General features: G+C 39.5%; 1 protein-coding gene across 2 annotated transcripts in view; it reads right to left on the reverse strand.

Moving 5' to 3' along the window:
- The window catches only part of AMMECR1 (AMMECR nuclear protein 1), a 124,305-nt gene extending 105,108 nt beyond the window's left edge, over positions 1-19,197 (reverse strand). The window contains exon 1 of one of the 2 annotated variants that reach the window (XM_004064705.5): positions 18,608-19,197. In XM_004064705.5, coding sequence (XP_004064753.1) covers positions 18,608-19,080 — 473 coding nt within the window. In that variant the 5' untranslated portion in view covers positions 19,081-19,197. The remainder of the gene's footprint in view (positions 1-18,607) is intronic. The other variant, XM_055376792.2, reaches the window with a different exon arrangement.
- Between the last annotated feature and the right edge of the window lie 3,498 nt (positions 19,198-22,695).

The following is a 22,695-nucleotide window of genomic DNA, read 5'->3' on the forward strand; positions in this document are numbered from 1 at the left end:
TTTTGGATAAGTTAAAGTTTAACGTGTTAAATTCAGCTTTGACTCAGATCTATGAGATAAACAGGTCTGCCGTAAAACATTTCATGAGGGAAACTGCATGATAAATAGTATTTGTGCTTTCAATGATAACTTATAATCCCTTGGCTCAGGCTTCTTCAAATCTGTTTCTCTTCCTCTAAATTACATTAATGTGAGAAAAGACACATCAAGCATTTTCAAAACAAGGAAGGTATTCCCTTTTAAAAATATTTAATTGAAAAGTAAAGATTTTATAGATCAAGGTGCACAACATAATTTGTTATATGTATACACACTGTGTATTATCACAATCAAATTATCACACCCATCACCACCCATGCTCTATATAAGATCCTAAGAACTTGTTCATCTTATAATTGAAAGTTTGTATCCTTGCTCAGTATCTCCCAATTTCCCTCACCCCTCAGACCTTGGCAACCACCATACAACTGTTTCTATGAGTTTAACTTTTTTAGACTTCACATAAAAAGTGAGATCATACAGTATTTGTCTATGTTTGGCTTATTTCACTTAGCATAATGTTTTCCAGGTTCACTCATGTTTTGCAAATGGCAGGATTCCCTTCTTTTATGGCTGATTAATATTCCATTGTGTATATTTCTTTATCCACTTTCTGTCAATGGACACTTAGGTTGTTATCTTGGCTACTGTGAATAATGCTGCAATGAACATGGGGGCACAGATATCTCTTCAATATACTATTTTCTTCCTTTGGATATATACCCAGAAGTGAAATTGCTGGATTGATCATATAGTAGTTCTATTTCCAATTTTCTGAGGAACCTCTATACTGTTTTCCATAATGGCTATGCCAATTTACATTCCAACCAACAGCGTACAAAGGTTCCCTTTTGTCCATATCCTTGCCAACACCTGTGTTCTCTTGTCTTTTTGATAACAGCTATCCTTAACAGGTGTGAGGTGATAGCTTATTGTGGTTTTGACTTGCATTTCCCTGATGATTAGTGATGTTGAGCACCTTTTCCTGTACCTATTAGCTATCTGCATGTCTTTTTTGGAGAAATGTCAATTCAGGTGTAAAGGTATTCCTTTTGTTCATCAAAGGTAGGATATTCCAAGTGTGAAAATAACACAATGGTCAATTAGTGAGTATACTGTGGAAATCGGTTTTCTATTACAGTTATCTCTTATCTGTGACATGCCCATTTGTTTCTAACATAGGATTGTCATTGGTCCACAATCACTGAATCAACAGATCATTAGATTAGACTTCTCAAACTTTTCAACTGACGTACACCATAGGCAAAATAAATTAAAGGTGTGAAATGAGTAGGAATTGAGAGTTGCCGTAAGTGGCCCATCACAAATGGCAAATTTCATAATGCTTTATTTTTGGGAATTTTACATTCTACACTATAACATACCTATATTTGTTTCAATATCAAATTTATGCTCTCAGTTTTAATTCTGGAAAACTGACATTCGAAGAAGAGACATCATGTTTACCCTGTGGCTTCATTTATCCTCTAGCATACCACCACATAGCTATAGTTTCCAATATGTTTAGATAAATGCTTCTTTCTTTCCTAATATGTCTAATATTCTCATACTTTCTTTTATTTAGCCATGATTTCCTTCAGTTCTTTGAAGAGGTTTACAACAACTGATTTAAAGTTTCATCTAGTAAGCACATCTAGGCTTCCTCAGTGACAGTTCTTATTGATTGCTTACATCCCTGAATTAAGTGCCATAGTTTACTGTTGGTTGTATTTTAATTTTTTTGGTTGAAAACTAGACATTTTAAACAATATAAAGTGGAAAGTTTGGAAATCAGATCACTTCTCCCCTAAGGTTTGTTGTTACTGTTTGTTTAGTGACTTTCCTGGACTAGTTCTGTAAAGCCTATATTCCCTGTCATGTGTGTCCATTGAAGTATCTGTTCAGCTACCTAGTGGTCAGCTAATGACCGACATATTTTCTAAAATGTTTTGAACCAAGAGATCTTTCATCCTTTGCCAAAGGGCCCTGTGTTGGGTATGCCTTCAATGCTCTGAGAGTTTACAATTCTGCCTTAGCCTTCACTTCCTGCTTGCACAGGGTCTAAAAGTCAGCCACCTCAGGCAGATACAGTATTAAACAATTGCTGCTGCTTGTTTTCAACAAATGTCCTGAGGATAGGGCTTTTCCACTGAGTCAGATCAAATAAAGACAAGCCTGGTGAATGGGGCCTTCCCAAGGAGCTGCCAAACAGGTCAAATAGTGACAAATATCTGGGGATAAGATATTTGAGGAGCTTGCAGGGGGTCTTAATCTAGAGTCCATTAGGAGGTCCTAGTCTAGAGTCCAAGGATAGATTTCAGGGGTGTTGTGAAGCCGACTTGTACTTTCCCAGCCAATGTTAGTTGAAACTCCTTGAATATTCTTAAGAAGCTGGCACTATAGGAAGCTTCTATGGAAACCTGATGAAAGATATGAAACTTCTAATCAGAAAAATGCACTTATACAAATCTTTGCATGAAATTTCATTATGTCTGCCAACCCCCTAAAATCCATTCTTAGACACTAAATCAAAAATCCATGACTTTAAACATATTAGAAAAAGAATTTTATTTAAACATTTTGAAACCTACAATTTAAAACAAAACAGTAGAAAAAGAAGAAAGAAATAGTGCCAAATAATTTTTCTTTTTTTTTTTTTTTTTCTAAGACGGAGTCTCACTCTGTTGCCCAGGCTGGAGTGCAGTGGTGCAATCTCGGCTCACTGCAAGCTCCGCCTCCCGGGTTCACGCCATTCTCCTGCCTCAGCCTCCCGAGTAGCTGGGACTACAGGCGCCCGCCACTGCACCCGGCTAATTTTTTGTATTTTTAGTAGAGATGGGGTTTCACCGTGGTCTCGATCTCCTGACCTCGTGATCCGCCCACCTCGGCCTCCCAAAGTGCTGGGATTACAGGCGTGAGCCACCGCGCCCGGCCGCCAAATAATTTTTCAAGCATTCCAATCTTCCATGGGAATGGAATCATAGAGTAAAAGATAAGCCTGTGCCATACTTCACTGAGAACCATAAACACACAGTCCTACCATCTTGAATACAGCTACATATAACCAGGTCAGTCTCTAACTAACAAATAATATCAAATAAATCCACAATGATCTTATGGTTTCAGTTATATGCATAAGAGAAAAAGATACCTACTTTCAGGTAAAGCACAGGAGGAAGGGGTACAATGGGACATCTCATTTATTCTCTGCTTTAAAATCACCCTAGAAAAAATTCTAGAAACTTTTTTAGATTTGTACTGCCCTGATTCCAAAATTCACCCAGTTAGACAGTGTTTATACACTGCTGTAGACACTCAAATCCAATGATTGAAAAAAAACTTGGAAGTCATAAATTTACACCTCCCCATTCCCATCATTCTACCACCTCCCAAAAATGGAAAACCAGCAGGACCAGTAAAGAACTTTGCTAGTGATAAACATTGCTAGAATTTACACAGTAAAAATTCTATAATGAAGGTGCTACCAAGGTTTCAAATATTCAAGATTACTGCTCTTGAAAATGGCAAAGCTCCAGAGAGAAACTATGTTGAAGAAGGGGTAAGAGGAGAATTTTCCTAGGCCAGGCGCGGTGACTCACGACTGTAATCCCAGCACTTTGGGAGGCCGAAGTGGGTGGATCACCTGAGGTCAAGAGTTCAAGACCAGCCTGTCCAACATGGTGAAACCCCATCTCTACTAAAAATACAAAAATTAGCCAGGCGTGGTAGCAGTCACCTGTAATCCCCAGCTACTCGGGAGGCTGAGGCAGAAGAATTGCTTGAACCCAGAAGGCAGAGGTTGCAGTGAGCCGAGATCACGCCATTGCACTCCAGTCTAGGCGACAGAGCAAGACTTGGTCTCCAAAAAAAAAAATAAATAAACAAATCAAAAAACAAAAAAAAAAAAAAGAGAGAGAGATTGACTGATTTTCCTAAATTTATACTTCAAATTTGGGGTGGGAGAGATTGAAGTAAAAAGTGTTTAAATATAACAATTCTGAGAAAATGAATGGACCTGAGGCTGTGCTGGACTGGTACAAACTATTTAAATTAGTTAAGAGTTAATGAAGGGTTATTATGAGATGGTGAATATAACTTAATGAAAGTGAAAGAAACCTTAAAGACTAAAGCACTCCTCTTCTGTAAGAACTTATCTGAATTTCTCTAGACTGAGCGGAAATAAACAGAAGCAAAGGTTCTATGTGTAGCCCAATGGAGACAGGAATCAGGGCCCGTTAGACCTACATCCATTTTTTTCACTTTAAAATGGGTTTGCTTGTTCTCTTGCCACAATCAAAACAGAAAAGCCCTGACTTTTTCCCCCAATTGTGCTCTACACTATGGTGGTGCCTGCCTATTTGAGATGCACGTTGTTTGAAGTCTGTGAAAAATGAAGTTGAAATCTAAATAGTTCAACCCTGTACAAACAAAATTGCCTCCCACTCCCCTGATGAGGGCATCCACCTTTGTTAAGAAAGATTTACGGATATTAAAAGTGATCAGGAACCTCTGTGTGGTCTGTACTGAAAACCACTGGATTCCATTTGGCCTCCTATCCCATTATGTGGCAGGAGTCTATGATTATTACATAGGGTCAACATCTACCTCTTCAACAACTTTTATTCAAAAATATTGTACTACCACTATTTTAACATCTGGTATTTTTTCTCCTCACTCTAATAGTATATAATTCAAATTGCAGATTCGACTATGATAGGAGGGAGAGTTCATTTACTTATAGACATAAACTGACTACATAGAGAACACTGTTAGTGAGCATTACACTAGTGTTGTTTTCTGTTTCCTGAGTATACTGATACAATGCTCATGCTTTACAATCTGCCAGAGATTAGTCCCATATTTGGAAAATAATTTTCTTATATTCTAAAACATATTCTGGGAATAACAGAAGGGAGTTACTAAAATAGAATTTTACAGTGATCACTGAAAAAGAAGTTTAAATTCTAAACTTATGTCTTAAAGACACATCTTCAGCTAAAATACTGAGAATTTTGCTTGTTTTTTTCTTCAAAGCATAATCATTCCTCAACATAAACTAAAAATATGCTGCTCATTGTAATTCAGGAAACTATTTTAGAATTTTGTTTCTAAGTAACAGTATAAAACCTTTACAAGTTTGCTTATATAGATTGTTTCTTAAGAGTTGTAGCATTCTTAAAGCTCATGTGAAGAACCATAAGGAACATTCCCATTAGCCTAATCTATGTTTAAACTAATTTCATAAAGAAGACTGTCATCATTCACAATCTTCCTAAAATTATTATAATCCCTAGTACCTAAATTATCTCAGTTAAATTTGCAACATCCAAGTAAAATTTCTTCATTAACTTTAGGAGGAAAGAAAGTGACCAAACCATTTAATTGTATCATAATTATAGTATTTTTAAACTACATAACTTTGTAGCTAGACAATTTTTCTAACTTCATCTTTGAGACACTGAAGTTCAGAAGAAAAAAGATCACTGAACATAGAAGGCACTCAGGCAGTGTGACATAACCAATGTTAATCTAACTGACTTAAGCTGAATGCGTACTGAAGAATGAAAGCACTTTGTCTACAGAGCAGACTCCTGCTTGTGTTATTTCCTAGTCTCTTGTCAAGGCTTCATGACATTCACAACATTAAAGGTGCTGGTGAGACATAATTAAACGGACAAAGAGAAATTTTACCAAGAAAGAGGCCACTCACAGGCCATTAAAATTTTAAAATTGTCAACTGTTAGACCTTCATTTCCCAATGCTTGTTATAGCTAGTCTCCTTACAGGTCCCCTTTCTTGCTAGGTTCTCCCCCACTTCAACCTACTTCTGATTGGTACCCACTGACCACTGTATAATGCTCATCCTGACCTATGTCTAAGATGTTTCTCTGCCTAGACTGCTTTTTCCATCTATGAAAGTTCTACCTAGCCTAAATCCTATTTTGTCTGTAAAGCCCTCCTGTACAATCTTAGCCCACATTAGTCTACCCAAACAATGAGTCCTACAGACATCACTGTCTCCATCACTCATTTAGCTGTTGAATCATATGTGACTTCATTATTTGTTTCATGAATCTTGTCTTTTCAGTATGACTGCAAGCTTTTTAAGGACATGAAGCATGATTTATGCCTATTTTATAGATTTCTCACCCATACTCATAAAGGGGTCTAGCATAGTGTTCTACCCAGAACAGCTGTATTACTTGTTGAAATGAAATATTAGAACCAGTCATAATATTAAGAGCAGTACTTGCATAGAATAAGAGATAGGTATTGATGTCAAACACAGTCTTAAGATAATACTGGCAAAAAAGACTTGAGACTTCAACAAATATTCATTTTAAAAGTCTGTAAGCAAAGGGATAATCATAGTAAAAATTCTACTTTCTTGTTTAGAACTGCAAAGCCACCTCTAAATGGAACAAGTTAGATACTGCTCCAAAACCCAAATTGATGCAGTACAATTCAGTGATATTATTTTTAAAACGTCTACACCCCAGCTAATGATAGAGAGCCTCATACTGGTTGTACAGAAAACAGGGCAAACAAACAACTTTCAAGACCTGCAACTTGATCATATCTATTATTTCACAGATGCCACTGCCACACTTAGATGTAAGTTTTTCATTAGAAACAAGTGCGTATACTGTAAGAAGCAATTTCAAGAAGTGCTTAACTGAAATGGTTATATAGTCTATATATACACATATAGACTTAAAGGCCTTACTTATAATATCCCATTATGCAATTTATCTTCCAATTTTCCATCTCTCTAGAAAACACATTTCCTCAGAAACCCCATCTCTACTGAAAATTAAAAAAAAAAAATCAGCTGGACACGGTGGCACACACCTGTAATCACAGCAACTCAGGAGGCTGAGACAGGAGAATCACTTGAACCCGTGAGGTGGAGCTTGCAGTGAGCCAAGATCACACCACTGCACTCCAGCCTGGGTGACAGAGCAAGACTCCATCCCAAAAAAGTAAAAAATTGGGCGAGGCGCGGTGGCTCACGCCTGTAATCCCAGCACTTTGGGAGGCCGAGGCGGGTGGATCACGAGGTCAGGAGATCAAGACCATCCTGGCTAACACGGTGAAACCCCATCTCTACTAAAAATAAAAAAAAAAAAAAGAAATTAGCCGGGCTTGGTGGCGGGCGCCTGTGGTCCCAGCTACTCAGGAGGCTGAGGCAGGAGAATGGCGTGAACCTGGAGGCAGAGCTTGCAGTGAGCCAAGATCACGCCACTGCACTCCAGCCTGGCCGACAGAGCAAGACTCCGTCTCAAAAAATAAAATTAAAAATTAAAAAGTTACTTTTGATTTTAATGCCTTTAGTTTATTCATAATTTTCAATAGGTTTGGAAAAATAAATACCTCGAAGCCTAAATTAGGCTCTCTTGTAAAAAGGATCTATGCACCTCTAGTACTTTTTTTATTTTATTTTTTATTTTTGAGACGGAGTTTCAGTCTTGTTGCCTAGGCTGGAGTGCAATGGCGTGATCTCAGCTCACAGCAACCTTCGACTCCTGGGTTCAAGCGATTCTCCTACCTCAGCCTCCGGAGTAGCTGGGATTACAGGCATGCACCACCACACCCAGCTAATTTTGTATTTTTAGTAGAGACGGGGTTTCTCCATATTGGTCAGGCCAGTCTCGAACTCCCTACCTCAGGTGATCCGCCCGCCTTGGCTTCCCAAAGTGCTGGGATTACAGGCGTGAGCCACCACGCCTGGCCCCTCTAGTAAGTTTATAAGGTTAATTTATGAAGGATTCCCAAAATTCCTAGAAGAAATGAGATGCTTTAGGTAAAGCCACTATTATGTGCCTTTAAAAATTAAGCTAAGCATAGTGCTTATAGTTAACATTACTATACACTTAAACATTTACTAACAGGGTAAAATCTCATCTTTTTTACCACCATAAAAAATAAGTGGCTGGGCACGGTGGCTCACACTTGTAAGCCCAGCACTTCAGTAGGCAGAGGCAGGCAGATCACCTGAGGTCAGGAGTTCAAGACCAGCCTGGCAAACATGGTGAAACCCCGTCTCTACAAAAATACAAAAATTAGCTGGGCATGATGGCAGGTGCCTGTAATTCCAGCTACTTGGGAGGCTGAGGCGGGAGAAATCACTTGAACCCGGGAGGCGGAGGTTGCAGTGAGCCGAAATCATGCCATTGCACTCTAGCCTGGGTGATGGAGCAAGATTCTGTCTCCAAAAAAAAAAAAAAAAAAAGTAAACTACCATCAGCCTACATGTATATGATAAAAGATAAACTGATAAACAAAAAATGGCTGACACTCCAGTTATCTGTGAGAATGTAATTTACAAATTAAATTGACCATAGTAGGTCCTTCTAAGATAAAGTACAAAAGAGATAGGTATGTACCTTTGTATGACTGTATTCTGCAGCCAGTCAGAAATTATACCTGGGTCTATCATTTAATAGTGCCTGTTCCATAATCTTTGTTATAGATAATAACTGTGAGCAAACTATATGAAACAAACTTCACACATCTAAGTAGAGGCTATTAATATAAATATACAGGCCTAAAAAGAAGATATGTCTGAATACCTGAGGATTTATAGCTATGTGCATAGACAAGTCAAGAAAAATAAGTAAGGATAATTATAGGAGAGTGGCTACATTTATGCTGTTTTGGGTAAAGCTACTTGTCCCATAGCTTCCAGAGTTATGTAGAGGCCTCATTCTGAAGACACTGTACAAATGGTTTTCAATATGGTCTCTTAGAAGTATTAAAAGGACCCATAGCAGGTCCTCATATTATGAAACTTCATGATATGCATTTGCTTCTGCTAGAAACTTTTTTTTTCTTCTTCTTCTTTTTTTTTTTTTTTTTTGAGACATGGTCTGACTCTGTTGCCCAGGCTGGAGTGCAGTGGTGTGATCACAGCTCACTGCACCCTCGCCCTCCTGGGTTCAAGCAATCCTCCTGCCTCAGCCTCCCAAGTAGCTGGGACTACAGGCGCATGCCATCATGCTCAGCTAAGTTTTTCAAATATATAATTTGTAGAGATGGGGGTCTCACTATGTTGTCTAGGCTGGTCTAGAACTCCTGGGTTCAAGCAATCCTCCTGCCTCAGCCTCTCAAAGTGTTGGGATTACAGGCATGAGCCATGGCACCTAGCCAGAATAATTATTTTTTAACAAGAATGCTGTGGCCATTGATTCTAAAGGAGGCACATCTAAGTTTTTATGATGTAAAACATAAAAAGCACTCCTGCTCCAGATCAGGTGCTCAATCTCCCTTTTCTGCCCTGAATCCATGCTTCACTTAACTTGAATACAATTCATTTCACTCCCTCCCTGATTCCTGTATGCCCTCTGTCCCTGCCTCGAACCACATGTGACTCTCTTTCTCCACACAGCCAATGCCTACAATGTGGGAGAGTCAATTCCCACAAAAATTGCCAGACAGGACAATAGTTGGAGGAGTTTGTGGAGTAAAGTATACTACAAACCACATATCACCCACCTCATTAGTGTCGGAAAAATAGAATATTATTCCTTTTTGTTCTTGTGAGGGTTTTTTGAATGGACAAGTAGAAGAGTGTGGGGGTAGATGGATCTGTGAACTCAACAAAAAATTTTAACTACTGACTTTCTCTGTACCTACTCCTAACATCAAAGAGCTATTCCACAAAATCAAGTACCCAGCCAAGCTAGTGGCAAGTTTTTTATTGGCTTGTTTTGTTTTAATGCAAAAGAAGCTGTGGCAAGTTTTTTTTTTTAATTTGTTTTTGTCATTATCATAGGGAAACTCATGAATTGTGTTGAGAACACATGAATTGTGTTGAGAATACCTACTCTAACATGGAAAAAAGGCAAAGACTTCATGAGATTCTTCTTTATTGAATAAATCACCAATGCCATCTTCTACTTACCATATAAAAAAGGAGGTAAAAAAGCACCCGTCAATCTAAACACTTCACTTTTGTTCAAAATCAGCACAAAGTGTTTGCCTTGCTACAATGAATTATGTACTGAGGCCCAAGTTTTACCAGCTATATAATTTATTTGCACCCCAAACCACCTAAACCTAACCGTGTGGTTGCTAGGCTACTATAAACAATAATGATATCACAGAAAAGAAACACACTAATGTAACTAGTACATAAGCATTTATTTGAGGCAGATACAGTGCTGTGGGACCCCTAGGCTAACAGCATCAAAACCAATTTTTCAGAGACTCCATTCCATAGGAATTACTCAAAGATCCACTAACACCTGAAGCAAAGCAGAGAATCTGTTACCACCTTGCAGCAATCCAAGATCTCACTAGAAAATATGTTACTAAAGTTGTATGTAATATGCTTACAGATCACAGTGAAAGTATATGGAATGGCAAGGTGAACTATATAGGCTCTTAATTCAATCTCACTACTTTCTATTACTAGAGAACTGGTCAGCATCTTCTGGCAGGATACTGCATAAAACAGTCAACTGTGCTCTCCTGGCACTGCATGTGGCTTTGGGTAACAATGTGGATTATCTGTAAAATGAAACAGATAGGGAAAAGGCAAGAATCATCAAGACTATCACAGACTTTATTGAAAAAAAACTAGTATTAGTAGGCCTTTACTCAAGCAGAACTTTTCACTTTTGCCCATCCACTGAAGATCGCAAAGATCCTAAAGCAATATGGCTGATCCCATCAGTTCATAACATCCATCCTTCATCATTGAGCAAAGCGACAAAACAGATCCAGCTTGATTCAATCTATTTTACTTTCTAAGCTTTAGGACACACAACCTAGAATCTTGTACCAAAGGCACTTCTAGTCCTTCAAAAATTTCCCTTTAGTTCTGAAATTATGAATTCCTGAGATGGCCTGCCACGAGGCTTTATCTTGCTCAAGGCTGTGCTATGATATAAACATAAGGAAATAAAAGGATCACTGCCTGCTTTACAAATTGATAAGCCTGAAGACTAAGAAAATGTAAAAACCTACATTAAAGAAACCCAAAATTCTGGCAGGTATTTTTACTAGCAGTACAAAGCCAAAAACTATCACTGATATCTACTTATCTGAGCCATTCAAAGTCACAAAATCGGGGAGTGATCCCAAGGGACCAACTAAAACATCACAATAGCTCTGTTGCTGCTCTGTGGTTCTGGTAATTCAAAAAGAAGTAACATTTGATAACTGCCAACACTTGGAACTACACATAGTAAGAAATCTGATTTCACCTGCCCAACCATTTGTTTCTTCCCATATTCCCCCCATGTTTTTTAATGGCACCACTGTCCTCATGGTTCCCCAGGCTTATGAACTCTGAATCATGTTCAAAGCCTCTCTTCTTTTACTTCTGCCAAGCAACTAGAATTTGTTTTTTTTTTCCTGCAGTGCCTCTCTATGCACATGTAGTCACCTAATCACAGGTCCTCATCCAAAAGCTATTCCAGCTATCTTTATATTTGATACAAATTCTATAAACCGATGTGTCCTCTCATCCTTTCTCCCAAATTAGATACAGCTGGGAATAGGTGAAGAGGGAAAGGGGAGGAGAGTTCTTATGCCTGTGATCAAATTTCATAGCCATTTCAACAGAGCTGTTTAACAAACTTTTTCTGAGCACAAGAATAGCTAGGCACAGAGCCAAGAAAAGAAGAGGCAATGATGGAAGCCAAAAACAGGTGAGCTACAATCTTTCTACTCCTACACAAAACCTGGCCCTAGAGTATGAACCCTTGCATATGCTGATAACTTCTTCCAATTCTCAATTTTGCAACATTCCTATATTCACAAACTCTGCCCCTGGGGTGGCTTTCCCACTTTCCAATGCCAGTTTTCCTACTGCCCTCATAACCTTAAGCCTAGTTAGTCTCCCCTGTCTTGAGACTCTTCTCCCAATTCATCTGATACTCTAGAGGACTCTTCTGCAAATCCTGTTCTCTTCCTAATACAAGAAACTATAAGCAGATACAAGATCTCTTATCCAGCCTCCCCAGAGGATTCTCAACACAAAGGCTACTTTTAATTTCCTTGAAGTTTTATGATCTTAGAGACCAGAGCAAGGGGAGTGATATGAAGAATGCTGAGAGTGCAAGTTGCTGACTGAAGACAGCTGCTGGGAATCCCCAAGTACTGTGGCAAGGGGTGTGGTGGTGACAGCAACGGGTTTAAGAACAACCAAGTAAGACTTCAAGATCTACTGGTCAAACAGACTCTACCAATAATTTCTGTACCTCCTCCATTTCAAAACTTGGTTCCAGTTATTCCCTCCCTATAGCCTTCTCCCTGACCACTCCTTTATTCCGTGTCATTTCCATGTGTATGCATTTTATGTGTATTTTATTAATCTACAATCATGTATATATTGCTTTGTAAGTATTTCAAGCAACTTTGATAATGGTATCATATCTTGAACAGGACTGTAAGCTCTGTGAGGATAGGACTATTCCTTCTATTTTTCTGGTTTCCAACCATGAAACTCAGGATAATGTATATTTTTTACAAAAACAGGGTTTTTTTTCCCAATGACATATAATTTCCACTCAGCTATTCAACACTAACATTTTTAACTTTGAGCAAGTTTCAATGTCTGAAACATTAAGAGCTGTAGAAAATACACCCACACTTGATACAAAAGATGCCACTTATAGTTGGACTGAACATAAAATATGCTCCACCCAACCAACTATACTATTACACTGTACTTCTTCCTTTGGGTTATTTTCTTTATACTACATAAGCTGTGGGTCATTTTTGCTCTTAGCAACACTAACTACAGAAGCTAAACTCTAAATAAGCTTACTGTTGGGAATCTACTCTTTCCACCTACACAACCACTGGTTTCCCACACTGTCTCCAGTGTCCTGTGAGCAACTGCCCAATTACTGATTGTGGAAAGACAGCTTACACATTGAGGGTCCATTCTTGGCAGATGCTGGGTTTTACTGCTGGTCCTCACTTACTTAGCTTAATTGATTCAGAACAGTATCAAAAAGAGACATTATTACACAAGTTTGAAAAAGAGACTATTTAACAAAATTTAAATGTAAAAGCCCTGGTCATTGTGCTGCTTTATAAGAGCCAAGCATGTGTGACATCGAGAGTACATAATAATGCCTATTGAAATCAGGAAAACTTGGGAACTGACTAATCTCATTACACAAGTTTTAGTGTTTCACACATAAATTCTCAAAAAGTAAAATTGTCTATAAATAGGAAATGCAATTCACTTCAAAAATATAATCCACTACAGCTAAAGGTTTTAGTATTTATAACACAAATTTGGTTTCAAAAAGCATACGGTTTTTGAAAAGACAACAACACAAATGTTAGCATGTGCCTGAGAAATACATACTTAGAAAAACAACTCATGCATGGGTTAACAGACCATTTTTTACTTTTTCAGTAGTGGTCTTTCTTCCCATTGGACTGAGAGATTTCAGCAGAGATTCCTACTTGGCTGCCACCCGCTAACTGAAACCTGAGTATAGCACAAACATAATTCATAAGCAAGAAAAATTATGGGCTAAATTATCACTCCCTTTGGCCATATGGGGGAGAAAGCAAAATAAGCATTTTCTTTTTAACTAAATATACCTTGTCCCACATACACCTTTATGCATGGATATAAAAACAATTTTGTGATTTATATTTCTCCATCCTTCTAGCTCAGTCACTGATGGCTTTTACAGAACAACTGACAACTGGGGACATGCCTGCCTTCTTTTCTATCCGTAAGATACGACATCAGATTGTCTTCCAATGGGAATCAACATTGTTAAAAAAAACAACCATATTATACCTTCAAAATGACTCAATTGTTCAGACAGTGTTTTGCTTTTATAAGAAAAACTATACATTATAACCAGAGAATGCAAGTTAGTACCGTTATGTTAGTGTGGATAAGGAAATCTGTCATGGCCTCATGGCATCATCTGCGATAGACAGATACATCTTCTGGCTATTCTGGTCAATCTTCATCAGAAAACATATAACAGAAATATAATGGCTTATATTTAAAATACAAATTTAATATCATTTTAACCTGAGCAGCACTATCAAATCATCTTTTTGATAATGCAATAGGATTGCCACAGTTCTGTTGAAACAAAATGCCTACTCCCCAACACAACCCAATTCCTCCCAAGCACACTGAAAAACAGCAACTTGACTACGGTGGCAAGACGAGAAAGAGTTAACTGTTCAAACACCTCTTCAGAGTCTCAAAATCCGCATATGTGGGAGTGGATTTTTTTAAAATACATTTTATTAATTGCAATTTAAAACCACACTTACTGATGTACTTTAATAATAAAGAATCTTCTATGTGCTATGGTCTATACAAAATGTAGTATTACGTTAACTTCAAAGGTGGTAGGATGATTAAAATAAAAAGTTCAAGTAACGTGACACGCAGCAGCATTAAAGATATAAGACTGAACAATCCCAGTGCCTTAGCAGAATCCTTTCATATTTTTGTTACAGAGGGAAAGTCTTAAAATGAAATCCAGCAGCCATAGGCATAAGTAAAAGCTTTTAAAATCTTTTCACAATACTTTAGTGAAAGAATCATAAGAGCATTTTATGGGAACAAAGGGGGCTTTACTTATTAAAATCAATATAATTCACCTTAAGGTATCATATTTGTAATGCTTTTAACTCCTAAAATGTATCCCTTACATTTAACAATTTCTGAAAAAGGACCTAAAATCATACCACAGGTTTCCAAGAGTCACCCTCACCCCTCAACTAAAACCATCCCAGGAACCTCAGACTCTTACACTCTCGGCAGCACTCAATCTCCTGGGTGCTAGGTTAGAATGAACATGCTAAAGCATAGTGACACGGAAGCAGGAAGTTTTATACTGAAAACTGGCCTTGAAAATTGCCATTCCATTACAGTCGCTCAAGTACTTATTCAGGTCCTCAATTCTCTCTCCAGAGGTTCTCAACGTGTGGCCCTGGGAACTGTAGCATCAGCATCACCAGGGAACTTGTTAGAAATGCAAATTCACAGTCCCATCCCACACCAACTGAATCAGAAACTCCGGGAATGGGGCCCAACAATTTGTGTTTTAACAAGCACTATAGATTATGATGTACTCCAAAGTTTGAGAACCAGTCCTTCTCAAACTTTAATGTGCATAAGAATCACCTGAGGAGCTTTTTAAACTGCAGACTCTAATTCAGCAGGTCTGAGGCGGGGCCTGAGAGCCTACATTTGTAATGATTTCCCAGGTGATGTCTTCTGCAGACCACAATGCAAGAGTTTCTCAAATCGGTTGTTTACTGAAATTTAGGATGCTCATAAAATTCAGATTCCAAGGCACTACCCTAGCCCAAATTATCCAAATCTCAAGAGAAAGATTCAGTAGACTATAACCAGTGGTTCGCCACCTTGGCTGCACATTAAACTCACCTGGTGAGCTTTTACTAATCCTGATTCCCAGGCCCCCATCCAAGACCCCATCCAAGTCCAATTAAATTAGAATCTCTGGAGTTGGGGCTCAGGCATCCATATTTTTAATAACTTCCCAGTGATTCCAATGTGCAGCCAAAGTTAAGAATGACTGCTCTGGAGTCTAACTAGCTCAACACCTGGCACAGTGGATCCCTTTATAGTAGCAAACAGGTTCCTATAAAATAGCTATCTGGGCTCCCTACATAAATCCAAGAGTGCTGATTTTGAATATCAAAATGCAGTAAAGTTAAGTTTTCCTCATGTCTTTAACCAGATTTCTGTGCACAAACTTGCCTGTACAATGCTTTCTGCAATTGGGTAGGTAATCAAAAAATGGGGGCAGCAGTGAAGAATTTGTATCCATACAGCCTGTTCATATATTGACGTCCCCTCAATACTGAGTGGAAGGATAACTAACTGATGGATCTACAGCTTCTAAACCCATAAAACGAGGATTTCACCAGTTACAGACATTCTGAGAGAAAAGTCCTGGGAAGGGATGAAAAGAGTGTGTGTTTACGTATGAGAAGTTAAAACTGTCAAAAGCACAACATCTGGTGGGCAGCGACAGGACCTGAAACACACTGCTCATGACATGATAATAACTATGAGAAAAAAAAATCCCAATATGTCTGTTTATGTCTTATGGCACTTAGGATAAAGCAACACTAATAAGTACACAATGCTGTTAAATATGTAAAACAGAAAGACAAATGTGTGGTAGTTACTAAGGCACTGTTGAAATGCTTAGTTATGTCCCTCCCATAATCAGGAAGTTTTCCTGAATTTTCCACAGTACACCTCAAAAATGAGTTGAAGATAAATGGAAATAAGACAGTCCATTTTCCACTTAAGTGAACTTTCATTCTCCACTTGGTCATGTTCAGTGTCTACTCTACATTAGTTGTTTTATAGAATACATGACACATTCAAGGTCTGCTAGATGATAATGGTTATTATTCTTCCACCACCGTTTCAACATATCCACAGTGGTCAAAGTGTGTCCTATCATCTGCTTAATTCCATGAAAAAGAAATCCAGGGGCTGGGGTGTTTGAATAGAATAATATCTAAATACGTGTGCAAAGTGGCTACTGTTAAAATGATATTTTCAAAAGCATTTTCTGTATGAACTGGTCAAGTTCACTTTTCTTTTAAAATTCTTGTTGTAGTCATTGAGTTAACCCAAACTCACTGTAAAATGTGTGAAAATAGCACCTCCTGAAAGTGTGTTCTCATATGCTTTGGAGCAATGGAGCGTGAATACTAAAGCAGCCTTTGCCAAACTCATGTAACAGCTCAAGAACTAAACAGGAGTGAATTTTTGCAGTCCCATGACTTTGCAGAGCCAACCTAAGTATCATCCCAGGACTAGCTTTAATACATCACAGACATCCAAGAGAAGGCATAAAAGTCACAAATAAGTGACTCAAGCTAATAAATATTTCATAGATTTATTTTACATGGCAGTCTTTTCAAAATGAATTTTACTTCTTAACCAAAAAAATGAATTGGCTAAATAAAGGTGTGGACTTAGGATTTAAGCTTCTAGAATTAACACTATGAAATTTATAAAGATATTAACTTGACGAAGTGTTCTCCTGGATGCTCTTTCATGCACTTCTCATAAACCAATGCCCAAAGATTAACCAAGTCTAAAAGAAAATGCACAGACCACAGAAGAGTCATACAAAATTAAAGACATTTAAAGAATGAAAGCCAAAGAAAACAAACAGTACAAATGCACAATTTCCAGGACACTTTATTGTAATTTCCACTTTACATATTAATATTTTAGTCTAGGCAGAAATGTTTATACTTATACAATAGTAGTCCAATCCTCTAATCTCACAAAATGAAAAGGAGCAGTTTTAAAAGAACATCAATTCAGGTATTTATGATATGGGGGACAAGGGGCACTTGTCTTAGCTGGAAAAGGGGCTGATGCCTTTCAGTACGAGTTTCACTTAAATTTTTTCTGTATTATTTTTCTTGTTGATGCTAAGTACTCAAATAAAAGCAATTGCACTTTTTCTCATTCTGCCCTCTCTTGGTCTTTACATTCTGTCTAGCATTTAACGCAAAAAGTCAGTTTACATTCAGTTTACACATTAAAAAAAAAAAAACCATATGCCCCATCTCCCACACATCCAAATGGACAGGGATTAGAATTAACCTGGCTTTTAGCTGTAACAGTGCTATTTTAAAATTTTTCAACCACACACTTGAAGGGTAAAATAATTTAAGATACAAAACCAAAGGAAACCATAACAATTCCTACACATTTACTATTTAACTTTTCTCAAATCATCAAGTATAACATGGATTTCTTAAAAAGTGAAATCGACACAAAAGCGAATGCACGCTTAATGTACAAACTGACAGTGGCTCTGTGGGGACAGTTCTCTTTGAATGAGCTATTATCCAGACGGTGGAATGAAAAAAAAAAAAAAAAGGTCTCACTCTTCAAATGTGAGGAAGCCGGCAGTGCGCTCGCTACACGAGAAACACATTTTAATGGGTGTATTTGGATAAAAATAAGTAGTAAGGGAAAAATGTGTTTTAAGAAACCTCCCCCCTTCCCAGGGCACAAGAAAACCCGGAGGAAAAGATGGGTAACCTCACAAGCTCCAGAGCTAAGTTCCATCACTAACAGAAGTTGGATAGTTGCTATTTTTCACCCTGCAATGGGATAGTAGTTCTCCATGTGCAAGATACGCGGGGCGGGAATACTGGCGGGGCTTTCACTTGGGGTAATGGAAACCAAAGTGAGGAGAGGTCAACACCTTGAGTAACCCAGATCTCCAAAACCGGGGCAGGGTGAGGGGTGGTGGGGGTGGTGAAGGAGACAAGTAAAGGAGTCAAAACTCCTCGAAGTCATCGCAAAGAGAAAGCTAACACCTCTAGGAGCCACGGGGCCATCCCTTGCAGCAGCACCCTGCTCCAAGTGTGGAGTGCCTGCCTCGGAGGGCAAAAAGCGCAGGGTGCCCTTAGTTCAGTTGAGTAGCTCCGGGGACCCGGGCAGCGAGAGGGTAGGGGCATCCGCCGGCCGGGAGGCGGACTCGCACTTTGCCTCAACTCTGAGCCCCATCCCGAGCGCAAGGGAGAGGGCGGCGGAGGGCACGGTACTCACTAGGGCTCGTTGGTGAATCGGGGGGTCCGGGGCTGCTGGTATCCATACAGGTGACAGTAGAGCACATCGAAGCAAAAGCAGCACATCTCTGCTGACACCACCATCTTCCGGGAGCCCGGCGATGAGGACGAGGCGGCGGACGATGAGGAGGGTGAGGAAGAGGTGGCGGCGGCCGGGGTAGAAAGTAGGGTCCCCACTCCGCAGCTCGGAGGTGGCGACAGGGCGATCCCCCCGCCGCCGCCGCCGCAGCCCTGGGGGGGAGAGAGGGTACAGCCGCTGCCGCTACCTCCTCCGGTTAGACCTCCCAGCCCGTTGAGCCGCGTACCGGCGCCTCCTAGTCCCAGCTCCCCAGCTCGGCACTGGCTCTCTCCGCTGCAGTGGGAGGAGGAGGAGGCGCCACCACCGCCACCCGAGCCAGAGGGGGGCGAACTGGACAGTTTCTGCTTCTTCACCCCGCAGCAACCCGCCGCCATCTTGGAACAGTCTCCCCCACGCAGCGTTTCCGACCCATAAGTGAGGCGAGCTGGCGGCGGGGGCGAGCACGCTGCGGCCCAGGCCGCCGGGGGCGCGCCAGAGGCTGGCGGGGCGCGCGCGCGCCGCTCCCGGCCCCGTCTGCCTAGCCACGCGGCTGCCCCGCGCGCGCCCCCGCCTCGGTGCGCGCTCCTCGCTTTCGCGGCTGGGCGCCTCGCGCCTGTCCCGCCCGACTCGTGCCTCTTCTGAGCCGCAGCCCCAGCCCCAGCCTCAATCTCAATCTCTCCGGCCGGCAGAGGATGGAAGACAGGAAGCCGATTAGAAAGGAAGGTGAAGGAAACAAGAGTCAGACAGCGGAAAGTGGGAGCAAAGGGAGGAGGTGGGCACGCCCGGGAAGGAAGGAGGGAAAGGGAAACTAGTGGGGGTAGGGGGGAAGAAAGGAGAAAGTCCGAAGTAAGCATCCAGGTCCCAAAGCACAGCTCAGTAACCCCCCGCCGCAAGTAGTATTAATGACACTTAAGCCCAGTTACGTGGAACCTGAGCCACCCGGCCTCAAATACACGGGTTTCTGAACTGTTGGAGTGTGAGCGAGCAGGTGCCCAGAGCTCCATACCTGAGACCGCCCCTGTAAAGTGTGTACAAAGCAATCGAGGAAATGGCCACGCTGCTGTCTTTTTAATTCCAGCCTAAGCACACACCAGGGTACTCTTTCCTTTCCTTATGGAGAAATATTCAAGTACGACTGAATCTATGTATCTTGTACTTGTTCCCCCAACTTACCCTCCTTGCCCCGTGTAAACATTTAAAAGCCAATAATAAAGTCCTAACTAATACTTCACTGGTTCAAATATATTAATTGTGCTTTGGGACTTGCAGTGGTGGACTTTTCTGGTTTTGGTTTTTATTTCTTGGCTTGGGTACAAAGCAATTAGGAATATTATCTGTAGTGCTCAGATCTTAGAGATAAATAGGGAAGGTAATGTACTTAGTCACAAATTGAAAGATTTTGTTCAAGTATACAATTAGCTCTTAATATTCATTTTTAAAATTTCTCAATTAAATGCTTGGATGGATGAGGAGACATATGAGTCAGTCCCTTTCTGGGTGCCTAAGTGCAGCTTAATAATAAAAATAATGACAATAATCAAATGTTAAAATTCGTAGAAATGAACGTGATAGAAATAGCGTAAGTTATTTGCATTGTATCTACACCATGCTGAAACATCTAGATAAAGTCAGGTATCTGCATATTTAAAAACTGCAGATTGATTTTTGTCACCTTTTTTCTACATGCGTGGGATCTTGCAGATAGCTGGGGGCTGTTCATTCCACTCAGGGAATAAAAGCAAAACAATTTATTCATTCAGTAATATTGAGCCTCTGCACCATACTATGTGCACAACACTATACTTCTGTTGAAATCCAGGGCGTGCTCAGGAAGTATGCCTCCCGCTCTAAAAGAGTTTATGAATTAAGTCAGATACATGCACATAATCAGATAAATAGCTATTATAGTATGTATTGAACACTTTTTAGGTCTCCAATACCATACCTCGTCCTACCCCATAATCCTTCAGAATAAGATACTATCTCGTTTTATCTTCACAACAATGCTCTGAGGTTACTCATTAACAGATGAGGCTATTAAACCTCAGAAGTAATTTGCCCAACATCACACACCTAGAAAGTAACAGAGCTAGGATTGGAATGCTGGCATGTCTGATTCCAAAAACCATGCCATTATACTACATTGCCTCTCACTAACAATATATGATAACAAGGCTAAGGATGGACAAAAGATAGTGACATTACACTCCAGCAGGTGGAACCGAGGTTAAACAGAAATAAGAACTTAGTTTTTATGGAAAGATTGAGAGACACTGAAATATGTTACCAAGGAAAGATGAAAAATCTCCTTCCAAAAAGATTTTATGAGATAGATAGATGAAAGTCTGGAATGGTTAGATGCAGCCTAAAGACAAAAGGGATAGTTTAATTGGTCGGTGATATGTAATTTCATCCTCTCAAACTTCATCACTGTTAGAATTAACCTTAAGTATGAAACAAATAACAATTCTTTGTCAATTACTAGTGGAGTAAAAAATGCATTAATATTTTGTCTATGTTACAGAAGAGAAAGCAGACTGGTTTTTTTTAAAAAGCACCACAACAACTGGTATGTTAGGGTGTTTTGTACGTTAGGGTGTTTTGTTTTGTACTTTGTCCTTAACTACCACAGGCTACCTTTTAATTTTTTTGAAACTAGATTGAACATAATATCAGACAATAGGTATCGATTTACTCCCCACCCCACTAAAGTGATCATTTCTAGAGTAAAAAACCAGAGCCATTTAATGACATCACAAAACAGTTTAGCACAGGAAGCAAAGTAGGATACCATGGATGGCTGCTTCTGCTAGGGGAATTTAGGAAAGCAGAATGTAATCTCCCAATTTAGAATTTGGCCAGTAGACAAGAGTCTAACGCCCCTACTCTTGTGAAAAATAGCAAGGAATCTTTAATAAGCACCAGTAGTCATGTCCTTAGTTCTGCATTTCATCTAAAAGACAAAGCACTATCATGGCTATCCTGCCAGGCTAAGGGACTGATGCAATGGGAAAACCCAAAGACAAGGACACCCCAGCTGAATTACAAAAATAGCTTTTCCCTAGAGGATTTTCAATTCCAATTCCAAACCTCACTAGCATAAAGAAAATAGACAAACACAAATGTGATAATTGCAGAAAATACATCATTACCTGACCGCTAGGGGTTATTATCTAAGTACTTTGTTGTATTGGCTGACTAAAAGGGGGAAAAACACTAACCTTTATCTTTGTGTTAACTTCTCCTGAGCCTGGCTCATCTCCCATACTAACCTTGAGCCTCAAGATGCCTTATAAATCCCTTGGCAAGTAGTGGTGGTGGTGGTAATGTCTCCTTTAGGCCTTTGAGGAAATGCCTCTCCTGGCCTTGTTTTCTTGTAAAGTCACCAGCATAAAAAGAAACATATTTCATTCAAACATAAACTAAATCCACAGAACAAATTCTGTGAAAAAAATTTTTTTACATCTATGCAAAGTGCACACTGGGTGGATAGAAAAACTGACCTTGCTCAGGATTCTCTTGACTTGAAGTATAAAGGTCCAAATATGATAGAGCACATGGTTTCTACCCACTGCTGATACTGGAGTGCAGTGATAATACCCTCCAGAGGAAACTTTAAGTTGCCTTCCTCTCTTTGTAACTGACTGTCAATCTGGGAGCTGAAGATTCCACTTAAAAAAAAAAAATAGGCCATAGTCTCTTTGTCAACAAAGCACATTCAAATTGTGAGCATTTTTATTTCTGCAATTTAGAGGTAGCTCTAAATTGCTGTTAACTAACTCCTGTCAAAGGCTTTGTTTTACAACTGTGGAAAAAAAATACTTGGACAGAGGTTATGCGTATTATTTACTGTGCAGCAAAGCTAGTAATTGAATTAAACCCAATAGTTACTTAATATATTATCATTGCCTCAATTTGTTCTCGTGTTTACAACATAGTTATTTTTTCATTTCAGAAAATAAGAATAATTATAATTCGATGAGGTGGTGAACTTAACGTTGCAAAATTAT

Source organism: Gorilla gorilla, chromosome X (assembly GCF_029281585.2).
Source record: "Gorilla gorilla gorilla isolate KB3781 chromosome X, NHGRI_mGorGor1-v2.1_pri, whole genome shotgun sequence".
Lineage (NCBI taxonomy): Eukaryota > Metazoa > Chordata > Mammalia > Primates > Hominidae > Gorilla > Gorilla gorilla.